The 11,854-nt window shown below is 43.3% G+C and overlaps 1 protein-coding gene across 28 annotated transcripts in view; it reads left to right on the forward strand.

Moving 5' to 3' along the window:
* The window catches only part of picalma (phosphatidylinositol binding clathrin assembly protein a), a 50,561-nt gene extending 40,034 nt beyond the window's left edge, over window positions 1–10,527 (forward strand). For 18 of the 28 annotated variants that reach the window (XM_061247429.1, XM_061247431.1, XM_061247428.1 and 15 more), the window contains 5 exons: window positions 1,731–1,754; window positions 4,484–4,543; window positions 7,047–7,151; window positions 7,932–8,035; window positions 10,150–10,527. In XM_061247429.1, coding sequence (XP_061103413.1) covers window positions 1,731–1,754; window positions 4,484–4,543; window positions 7,047–7,151; window positions 7,932–8,024 — 282 coding nt within the window. In that variant the 3' untranslated portion in view covers window positions 8,025–8,035; window positions 10,150–10,527. The remainder of the gene's footprint in view (window positions 1–1,730; window positions 1,755–4,483; window positions 4,544–7,046; window positions 7,152–7,931; window positions 8,036–10,149) is intronic. The other 10 variants (XM_061247432.1, XM_061247434.1, XM_061247458.1 and 7 more) reach the window with 2 other exon arrangements.
* Window positions 10,528–11,854: the final 1,327 nt, after the last annotated feature.

The raw sequence follows: 11,854 nt of genomic DNA on the forward strand, positions 1-11,854 counted from the left end.
TTCATCTCCATATGCCACTGGTGGACCTTGACCATGGTGTATTGATTTCAATTTCTCTGTCTCAAAAAAAGGACCTTAGGGTCTCTGTGTGGGTAATTTGCTTTACAAGGTACAATTGGTAATTTCGGACTTCTAACGGTATAGCACCAACAAACACCTTCAAAGCACAACAACTCCCTAAACGTGCTGACGTTGAAACGCCATTGGTTGTGGCAATTAGAACCAATTTTCAACCAATGAACTTCAATTATTGTACTGTTATAAAATGTTTTGGTGTAGAGTGTTGGACCGTCAACTGTATATTTTGAAACCCGAATTTAAGGACTATAAACACAGGCACACGGTGAGTCAACATGTCAGTGAGCCTTTTTCAATGATAGGAAGGGATTTAGAATGGTCTTGTAACAATGTTTTAACACAAAAATCTTACCTATTGTACCTTTATTTGGTGCCCATGTTTCTCTGTATCATTCTAGTGTTGCACATAGGGTTTTAAAAGCTTAGCCACAGTTCCCTTCTCCTGAATTTAAAGGGATCGTTCACTTTTTGATTTGAATATAATTTCATTTTTAGCACTTTTATCCAAGGTGCTTTACAATTGATGGCTCTCATTCACTCATTCACACACACATTCACACACCAGCAGCAACCAGGCTGCCATGTAAGGCACCAGTCAACTCGTAGGGAGCAATTGGGATGTTTTTTTTTTTTTTAGGTCCTTACAAAAGTTTCTGATGAACTTGGAGAGGCTTTCTGGTTTTAAGCAGGAAGTGCACTTGAAATAACTCCAAAGTAGCTTAGCCTAGTAACATGCCTCCAGTGGCTATGCATATGGGCAGATAACTTCTATCATATTTCTTAACTGTTATGAACATAAAAATCAGTGCTACTACTTCCCATCTCTGGTTGCAAGCAGTGCAGACTCTCCACTCACAGGGACCAGATTGGCGCGGTATATATAGATGCAGTTGGCCTAGCCACAGGCCAGTAGTCTCCTGCACAAGCTGTGTGGTCATCTAATGTTTAATACCTAATGTTTATAGATGAGCCCCACTGTACAGATGAGGAGATGCAGTAAATAGAGTCTGAGAGGTTGAAAAGGGAAAGGAGTGTGCCCACATCCTGTTTGAGATGCACAGCTGGCTGTTCTTTTTTGGTAGCTCTTGGATGTTGAAAGGTGACAATAACAGGAGACCATTTATTCACTCTCCCCCCCCCCCCCCCTTTCCGCCAACTGGAACTGTAAGAGCAAAAAACCATTTTGAGTCTCATCAGCCTATTGCTTTGAGGCCTCCCTCATGCAGTCATTGGCTTCTTTCTTTGTGTATCTTTTTGCTTTCAACCACAAAGCCATGGATGCCCCTATACCTGGCACTCTGAAGCTGGCCGGCCTTCAGAAGCTTCTGTAAATATCTGGAATATCCTTCATCACACAAAAACAGTCTGAGCCAATCCAAAACACTCTAAAAACACTCTAAAACTGAAGTGATCAAAAATTCCAGAAGGTGAACTGTCCCTTTAGTGAACTTTGTGCTAGTAGAACCCTCCCACCAGTGTCTTTTCAGTGTTCCCAACATAACCATTCCAACCTCCCGACTGGACACACCTTTGCTGTCTGAAACTCCCTGATGTCATAAATGTGTACTAAGCTTGTCTGGGTTGTTTGAGGTGATGTCTTCTAACCTGGTGTTTATTGCATTGTATAATCATTCTCCTTTTGGGAAAAACAGAATGGCTTGCATTTCCCACAATACGTAAGTCAACCGGTTGAACCTTTTCTTGCTGCTTCTGAAAAAACTGGCATGCGTTGTATTAACCACAAGCCTTCACCCACGTCACCTTGTGTCTAATCTGTGTGCTGAATAACCTGGGTCAGAACTCTGCCCTGGCCCGGGCTCCACGGAGCTGCTGGTCTAACGGATCTGAGCATCGGCATGGTGGACCCCTTCCCTTCTCTCTGTGCTCCTCAGATCACTCTGGCACACGCTTGGGTGATCTTTGTTTGGGTCTCTTTTCTTTATTGGCCATGTTTCCATTAGGAGTTTGACGAAATACATTTCAGTGTGCCTGTTGAAGGCCTCTATTAAACTAAATCTTAGAGAAATTGTAGACCCCCCGCACGATTAAAGGAATGTCCTCGGATTGAGGAGAGTCACTGTATTTGCATTGTAAAGGTCCATTTATAATCTCAAGTCACCCCCATCTCAAGGTGCTGGTTGATTGGACTGGAAAAGGCCTAAATTGAGACTTTATTTCTCTTTCTTTCTCTACTGGAAACATGTCCAGTGTGGAGTTTTCTGTTTGTATCTCATTGAGAGAAGAAGTTTGATGGAGTGAGAGTGTTATGGAGCAAAGGCTTACATGTAGGGGAAGAAACCAATAGTTAAGTGTCTGCATGGTCACGCACATGCTTTGAAGTTTATGGCACCTTTATTGACTGACATTTAACTAGCAAATTTATGCCAAGCATCATCACCAAAAAGAATTGATCTTTTTCGGACACGTTGGCTGGTCGGTGTGGAAATATCAATGTTTTACAGAGCCAAGACCTTGATTAATCTCCTCCCATGGTATTCATCAAAGGACACATACATTTTATTCCTCCTATTTAAAAGAGACACCTTAGACCCCTTAGATAAAATTTTGTCAGCTGACTTTACTTTTGGAAAATATAACCACGCCATTAATCTCACTGTGTTGAATGCAGTGTGAAGGCAATGCCAAAGAAACCACATATGTAACAAAAAGCCATGGGGAGGGACACACTGTGTAGGTAAAACCTTTCCCAAAAAGTTTTCCCAAAATTAACGTAGCCATTCTCGGAGGTCTTGGCAATGTCAAAGCATACTTATTTTAACAAAGATCAATGTGACCACCTGCTGGAAAAAACATGGTTCCTCCTGCCCTTTTTTTGTTCTGCAGTATTTTTGTGTCTGTTGTCTTCAGTGAAAATATTTGAATTCCCAACAGCAGTTTTTATTGTTTTTTATTTTTTGTTTTTTTTATTTTGTCATTCACATAACTTGAAAGGCTTTAATTCAGTCCCTCACTACACTTCATTTGCATATGAAGGGCTGTTGTGAATGTTGGATCTCCTGTATTGCACAGGCTCATTAACAGCAGTGGCCTGAGGTAAATCACAACAAAGCTTGAATTCTTTTCTCATTCCTTCACTCTATTCTTATTCTCCCAGTGTCTTTTAATGGGAGTCTTTCTCTCATGGAATTGGGATGTCACCAGCTGTCAGCAGTGGCACCAAGCCTCAACTTTTTAAGCCTTTATAAGCCATATTTTTTATGAGATTTGTCTTCACATATCAAGTAGGAGTTGGCTTGTGTACTATTTCTGGAGGCTACATTCTCTTTCATGTAACTATAAAATAAATAGCAAGGGGTTTGCAAAAGTGTACCGGATCAGGCTATTTTACCACGAGATGTGCGCACATTTTTTTAAAAGGAAATTACTGGGATTACAGGAATAGGAAATTATAGCATTTAGATGAACAGGAAAGATATTTTGGGCAATATAATCAAGAGAGTGATGTATTATAGTGTGTTATTGTGTTCTTGATGTGTTGTAGTTGGTTAGATTAAGTCATAGCAGTCGCAAACACTGATTAGCTGTTCTGAGATGCCGGACGGTGCACCTGGACATTTATACAGCGGGGGGAACTTTGGGTCTCTTTAATTAGCACATTTCCTGTCTAGCCTCAGTTTATTTAGCAGGAACTCGATCACACGCATGTATGACAGCAAGCAAGAAACGGGCGGAGTTCCTTTTTGTCTCCCGCACTCGAATTTTAAAAAGGCATTCAGCGTTAAGCCAAATGGCTTCAAAGGGAGGGCCCTTGAAGAGCAGGAACAAGTAAGCACTATGCTGTGAAACAAACATTTGCTCTATGTATATGTCCAGTTTTTTTTTTTTCCACCCTGCACGGCGAGCCCCTCCAGCTAACTGCATCCCTAATCAAAGATTTCCTTCCCAAGAGCCCTTTCACGTGTGTGAATGGGCCGTGATACTGTAGAAACAAAAGTACGTCTGTCACAGGCGCGGGGCCCGTTTGAGAATCAATCGAGCTCCTCTCTCCCTTTCAGCTGACCGCCGCAGCTGCCAGTTACAGCTCGGCCTTCCCAGGGAAATCGCTTTCTCTCCCAGAACAGCGCTACTGACTGGCCTTTATGCTTACTGTAGAAAAAGACCATTAGGTTAATGTCTCCCAGATGTGAAGTGCACATTGCCAAAGTGGAAGTGGGCAACAGGACGAGTGTGCCTGGCCTGTTGGGAGGGGGGACGGGTGCACACATAAAGGGAACTTTGTACAGGTGAGCTGTGTGTCGAGAGCTGAGGGGGGAAAAAACCCAAGAGAGGGTGGAAAGTAGTCATCAGCCTTCTTCTAAGAACTTGTATATTGGAATAAAAGGTAGTCATAAAAATGTTCTAATTAATGCAACAGCATCTCATTTGTGTCCACTTGTCATCCCAGGCCCCCTCTGTCATGGCCTTCCCTGCCACAACGCCCACGGGGATGATGGCTTATGGAATGGTAAGCACTCCGGGACGCCACTTCGGGAATTACCTTGCCATATGTTACGTTTTTCGTGTTTTGAATGTCATGCCCTGGGAAAATGGCACAGCGTAAAAGCGAAGTGATTGATGTGATTAAACGGCTAACAGTTATAATTACAGCCTGTGAGAGCGGCCGCGCAGCCTCTTGGTGGTGAATGGAGTGACACTCCGCTCGGTTCTCATGTTGTGGATGTAGGCATCGGTGCTGAGAGTTCCAGAGAGTGTTAGGGGGTATTTCACAGAGCTTTGTGTATGCTGAAAAATTAGATACTAAATAATTTCTAATCCTTTTAAATAAAAATATTTTGACACATATAGGCTACCATGCAAAACTGTAGGCACCATCAGTATCCTTACAGTATTGGTTCACAACAAAAGAATGGATGCTTTTGGTTCAAGCTGTGACTGTTTTCGTGCCCTGGGGGGTGGAGGTCTCCGTGGAGGTTTTTGAAGAAGTGGAGGCTTTTTAGCTAAAGGATTCGTATTGGCTACCCTCGCTGGCACAGTGGGAGTGGGAAGTGTTAAGATCGCCATGACGACTGGGCCCCCCCCGACAGCACCGCGCAGAGCGGTACACTGATCCCTGACATCATCTGCACTGTGTGCGGGATGTCCTTTTCTCACGTGGACCCGTTCCAGAGCTTCTATAGATCTTCTTCCCTTTCCCACAGTTAGTTTGTGCGTAGCGGGGTGTGTGCGTGTTTGAGTGACAGATCCTGCCTGCCCTGTCGCTGTGCCGTGAGCGCCTGTGATCTTTGTGTTTGAGCTCACTGTGAGGCATCACCCTATGGGTTATCTCGGGCCGCTCCTGGAAAGTGAGTGATGACATCACTGTCATGTCTGTCAGGGCTCCAGCCGTCAGTCCATGCTGTTGTCGAAGAGGCACTTTCTGCTGCTGAAAATATTTGCTCGCCGCATGCGATGACGACCATTCTGAAAGGGGTGCAGCACGACCATACCATCATTGATTCGGACACTGAACGTGAAAGATCAAGGCTCCAAAAGGACAGCTTTCTGCACAATTAATTATATATTTAGAAAATGGCTTATTCCACAGGGAAAAAGTGTCAAGGAGATCCCGTCTGTGTACTTTAATATAAGGTCAAATGGCTACATTGCAGGCTCTACATGGGCCTGCACTGCAGAAAATAGTCGTACGTGTTTAGTCTGTAATGAGACTTACTTTTTTTCTCAAGTAAAATATTAGTTTGTTTTAAGGTTTTATTTGCTTGAATTCCCTGACACCATTGGCAAATCTTGAAATGAGTAAACAAAAAAGTAAAATGAGTAATGAGTAAAAGAAATCCAAGTCTGAAGACAAGAGAAAATACTTGTTGAGATTGACTGATTGTTTGGTTTTTGCCGTGTTTTGTTTCCGGACAGTTAGCTGTTCTGGATCATTGGTTAACAAGTAATTGGAGTCAAGCCAGGGAAAGCTACAAAATATTTGCTCTCAAATGCCATCCAAAGTGAAGTCACACACTTTATTGTCTGTACTTTATTTGAATGAAAAACCTTTGTAAGTAGGACACATCCATTTCAAGTGCCCCTGCCCTTAATGTTAAACTCACCTTAGATTGTTGCTATGAGAAACAAGCAGCATGCCAGAGAAGCCAACTACAGGTCATCTGTTGGAAATTAATAGGTTAGCTACACTAGATAAGTGGCATTCTTCTTTCCTGCACCATTAAAACGGCTTTCTGCTCTTTCATCATTCTTACAGCTGAAAATTACGGAGGAAAAGGAGTAGCTTTTTGTTTCCTGCAATTGAATTGTAAAAGATATTCAGCATCGAGTGACAGCAGTCAAATGTACAGTCCTTACAGCTCAGGAACAAGCAACCCTTTGCAGGGAAACGAGCACTTTGCTCTTTGTTTATGTACAGTATGTTTATGTAAACTGCAAAAAGAATCCTCTCTGCCAACCAATATAATGGCAGGAAGCTTTCTAGCCCAGTGGTTTTCATTCCTGGTCGGGGAGAGCCACAGGCTCTGGTGGTTTTTGTTTTCATTTTAACATTGGCAACCAAGAAACCAGGTGAGGTGAATTAACTGTGTAATCATCTGCTTTAATTGATAAAGTGCCAGTAACAACAAAAAAGAGCAGACCCTGCGGCCCTCCAAGACCAGGAATGAAGATCACTATTCTAGTCAGCCCCCAGACCTGCATCACATAAAACCCCACACTCTCAGAAATAAAGTGACCGTGGAGGTACATTTTGGGAGGAAATTGTGTACAAATTTCCCAAATATATCCTGAATGTACAGTAATGTACAAATGAGTCAATTTTCCAAGCAAAAAAGGAACAAATTAATTGTATATTGCTGTCTTGGGGTACAATTTTATGCACCAATAGGGTACCACCCCAGCGACAAGCATGTGTTCCTTTTTCGGCACTTTTGGTACCTTTGTTTCTGAGAGTGCAGGGTGATCCCCATGCGCCGGTGTTTCTGACATCCTGCTCCTCCTCGTCTCTGCAGCCTCCACAGATGGGCTCCATGGGAGTGATGACCCAGCCCACCATGATGTACACACAGCCTGTGATGCGGCCGGCCAACCCCTTCGGCCCCGCCCCGGGGGCACAGGTACATGCCACGCCCCGCCGCCACGCCGCTCCTGCTTGCTGCTGCCGAAACCGCTTTCGGGAAGTGCCGCCCCACACTGGGAGGGGGGGGACCCGGTCCCCTACGGCCAAATAGGTCCCCCCCCCCCCCCCCCCCCCTCCCACTGCGGGGCCACCAGCCCGTAGCGTGCAAATCAGACTAAACCTGATTGGCTGGAGAATGGCATTACCGCGCCTCACGGAACTGGTGTGGGGGAATACGCTCGGCAGTATTCCACATCTCACCGCGGCATTCCCTCCTGTGGAATCCTATTCTGAGAGCAATAGGAATTCTGCCGCACGAGGACCCGTATTCAGAAAGCGCTCGAGTTAACCACTCCTCACCTTCCATTGTACCATTCCAGCGCTCCTCTGAATATGACGGTTGGCATGCGGATACAAAGGATACCCATTCCTTGTCCCCTTTGGGGAATGTGTATCCTGGTTACCCCCCATTCCTCTGGTAGCTGAGTGTCCGCGGCACTACCTGCGCGTAGGCCCAGAGAAGCGAGAGTGCTGCACTGTGAAGCAGGGCTTCTTTTCTGCCGGTCCCTCCAGCAGCCTCCCCGGGCAGCCATGCCTCAGGCCCCCCCCGCCAAGCCCTCTTCCTCAATCTGCCCACTGCTGCTCCTCCCTTTGTTTTTGTTTAAAAAAAACCAAAAAACTCCTTTGTTTTTTTTTTTGTTTTTTTCCTCTCTCCTGTGTAATTTCTCCTGGCTGTTCCTGGACTTCCCTCACTCTCTCTCGTTCTCTCTGAACTCAGCCTTCCACAGCTTCTAGTCCCTCCAGTCAAAGTCCCCTCAGAGCTCCAGGAAAGGACCCCTTTGCACAGCTCTCTCTCAAGGATTTCTTGTAGAGCGTCTTTAGGTACAGCATGTCCTGTGTGTGTCCTGTGTGTGCGTGTGCGGGTACTGCATGACCTTCCCTGACTTCTACTCTGCCTGCATGTAGATATTCCCACCCCCCTACTGCTGTCCTGCAGGCTCTAAACGGTGTAATGGCTTCATCTTGACCATGAATGTCCCCACTCCTCATGTCCTCATTAAATCACCTTTTTGAGAAGTCTCCATTCACCCTGTGCCCTGAAATTACTGACAACCACAGACCCAGGAATGATTCGTCTTGCACTAAAAGTGTGCACTTTTTGGAGTGTGAAGGTTTGCTGCAATAATCTAGTGTACAAGTGAGCACTGTTAGTCGAATAAGACCATTATATACAGTGAGCTTCACAAGTCTTTGGACAAAGACATATTTTTTCTTGATTTGGCTCAGTGCTCCACAATTTTTTTATTTGTAATCAATCCATTTACATGTGGATAAAGGGATCCACCATGTGTTCACTTGTGTTTCTGATTAGTCAGGTGTGTTCAATCACTGCCTTAGTGCAGGTACTGTGTAAGAAAGCTTTCAGTATTTAGTCTTGATTCCTGCCAATGAAGCCATTATGAGGCTGAGAAATACATGAAAAAAACAGTCTGAGGGGGCTTTCTTAATTATGGTGAGAATTCTATGGTCATGAACTGAGGTCTTCATTGGCCTACCAGTCCCTTTGCCAAGAAAGAGAGCTCACCAGTGCCAAACTGTTTATTTTGGTAAGCCTCATATTGGCTCCTTGACTTTCTTTGGCTAAAGTCTGGTCCTCATGTTGACAGACTCAAATAACAGTCTCCAAAGGCAGTCAAAAGCCTGGAATCGTGACTAGATACTGATTTCTTAAACCAGCACTAAGCTGTTTGACCACACCTGACTAATCGCTAACACCTGTGAACCCATTTCTGGAAAATATTACCATGCTGTGAAGTGTGTGGACTATGTATAAAATATGCTGTTTCTACAAGGTGAGACCAACATGTATATCAAGTCTGAAAATCTGCACTTTAACCACATACAATTTTTTTCTTACAAATATAAAATTGCAAAGTACAGAGCCAAATCAAGAAAAAACATCTTTGTCCCAAGACTTATGGAGCCTCCCAAAACATATGGATTCTTTATAGATGTGTTCACTGGAAGTTCAGTCTCTAAAAAACATGACTTTCAGTGGTCGTTGTGAAGATGCTGAGTATTCCACGTGTTTTTAGAGGTACAATGATTTCTTCTGAACTGAAGAGAATGGGACAGTTGATCACTAATGGAATCTTTTTCACTGTGATCCCTACCCATCTCCTCTGGTTGATTGGCCGTCTCTGTTCTGAATGCTCCTTGGAGGCGTGAGCTTGAGTGATGGGATGGGTCTACAGTTGAGATTTCCATTTGCAGTGATGGGCAATTCCATTTGGGGTGAAATTTAGGGGACATGGTTGTATTTTATGTTCCATTGAGGGTTTTCTTGTCCAAATCCATGCTGCTTCAATAGACATTATTGTAGTTTCCAAGGTTATCGTACTGTGATTCCACTTCCACATACATAGTTTACATTGTTCAATTTGGAACATCCTGATGGTTTAATTATTCTATTTTGTAAACTGTTACTCATTGAATATTGGATGCATAACATAATGAATGTGGTTGGAAGGGGGAAAATATAATCCTGGCAATCCAGAATTGGAGGTAAAGAGCTCACTTCTTCTGTTTTGTATATTTTATTTTCATTTGTCATTTTAAGGACCACGTATCTTTTCATTTTTTAAGATTAGTTTAATGCTAGATCATGTTTGTCCTTTTACAGGAAGTGACTCTATTTATCACAAGTACATTTTAGGGCCAACCAGAGACTGGTTAGTGGCCTAAGAAATTTTGTTTAGTTTAATCCTATTTTATTTTTTTATTCTGTCAACTACATAAATAATTATCTTTTGCACAAGCAATATTTTACCAAAAGAAACCAAACACTCAATCTTCTTTATTATCAGATCTTTTTTGGCCCATAAAACAACATTTTTGGGGGATGTTGGGGGGAAATGCAGTATTGAGTGCAGGGCTTCTGAGAGTGCATCGTTCTAACGTCTACCTGCTGCCGTCTGTCTGCTTTATACCCCCAGATGCAGTTCATGTAGTGTGAAGGGAGACGTCGCTTTCTGAAGACGGGGCGCAAAGCGGCAAAAACTTTCTCCTTAAGTAAAAATCCACTTTGCTGTTTTAGTCTTCACTGAGAAGATCAGCCCAGTAAGGACAGGAATCAAAGAGGGCGCCGATGGGGAAACATGTTTAAAATGGCGCTGGCGGACTCGTCGCCTATTTTGTAATTTCTCTAACAAGATAACGGTGTGAGCTGCTGTTATTACCCCGACAGGGATAAACTCACCCTGTCTGATGTCTGTAAAGATGAAATGTGGGTGCCGAATTTGGGGGGAGGGGGATTTAGACTGTTCAGTTATGTATGGGAACATAGCTGGTTGTAACTCATACAGCTTGATGTTTTGGGGTGGGGTGGGAGGGGTGGGCTTTAGAGTGGGGAGGAATCATGGAATCTCGATCTGATCATCAATCATGCATTACCTAATTTAACTGTCACCGATTTAGAAATGCTAACTACAGTTTATACTTTGATTTATTTTTCTTTTCTTTTTTTAAACTATTATGTTTGCAGTAGACATTCCTTGTGTATTGTTTGTATTTATTTATGATTACCTGTTGAAAACATGAAAAATACTAATTACATCAAACACTTCCTTGTGAGAGTGAGATCAGGATTATACATGGGTGTGGCTGACTGTATAATTGGAATTTGAGTGTGACTGAGTTTAAGAAAAAATAAATATTAAAAAAAAAGAAAAAAAATGTAAAAACACCTTTAAACTGACTGATAGAGCACTAAATATTCTCTGAACCAGTTTTAAGTCTAGTACAATAATTTGTAGCTGAGAAATTCACAGCCCTACGTTTTTAAGGGAAAAGGGGAGGGGGGAATACAAATACTCCACATAGTGAACTCTGTGCCTAGGGTTTCTGCAGGGGAACATTTCTCTGGCTAGCAAAGCACTACATTTGTGATTGAGCAGCATCGCATTGGGAAGGATCTGTACCGCTTTATGCTTGGCATGTCATTATTTTACATTTGAGAGTTATATGGCTGCCTTTCCAACTTGAATGTGAGGAGGAGCCTTCATCTTCTGGCCATCTTTCCAGAGGTCAGCACATTTGGAGGAGTAGAGCGCGTCTGTAGGCGACGGGCGTGGAGGCAGGGTCTGTAGCATCTTTGTAAATTAGTAGTAAAGAGATCCAGTTGAACAGGGAGAAAGAGGAGCGCTGTTGATCGGCGCTTTGTGTATATAAAGGACCCTGTCCAATCAGGGGAGGGTTTTCCTTGGGGTGGGCGGGGCCTGGGGCGGGGAGGGCTTTTTGGGGTGGGGGGGGGTGTCTACAAGGGGGAGTACGAAGGATGGTCAGAAATATGAAGGCAATTCTGTTCATTAATTTAGCATATTTGCTGCATTGTCCTTGCAGATTCTATTTTTGTTTATATATAAAAAAAAATGTATGTAAGCAGAAATTGGTTGATTTTCAAATAAAGTGCAGCTTCCACAAATGCCGTTTTCTTTGCATCTTCTTTATAAAGAAGGTGAAAATCTCTTTGGAAGAAAATGAGTCGATTGGATACGTGTGAAACGTGATCACCTGCGAAACGACAAAATGGATGCATGTTAAAAAATTTAAATAAAAAAAGTGCAAAACAATGGCCTCAATATCGCCCTCCGATGGAAACGCACCTTTATTAAGCGGCTGTGGGGTGTGAGTGCAGGGGGG

The sequence above is a fragment of the Conger conger genome, chromosome 7 (assembly GCF_963514075.1).
Source record: "Conger conger chromosome 7, fConCon1.1, whole genome shotgun sequence".
Lineage (NCBI taxonomy): Eukaryota > Metazoa > Chordata > Actinopteri > Anguilliformes > Congridae > Conger > Conger conger.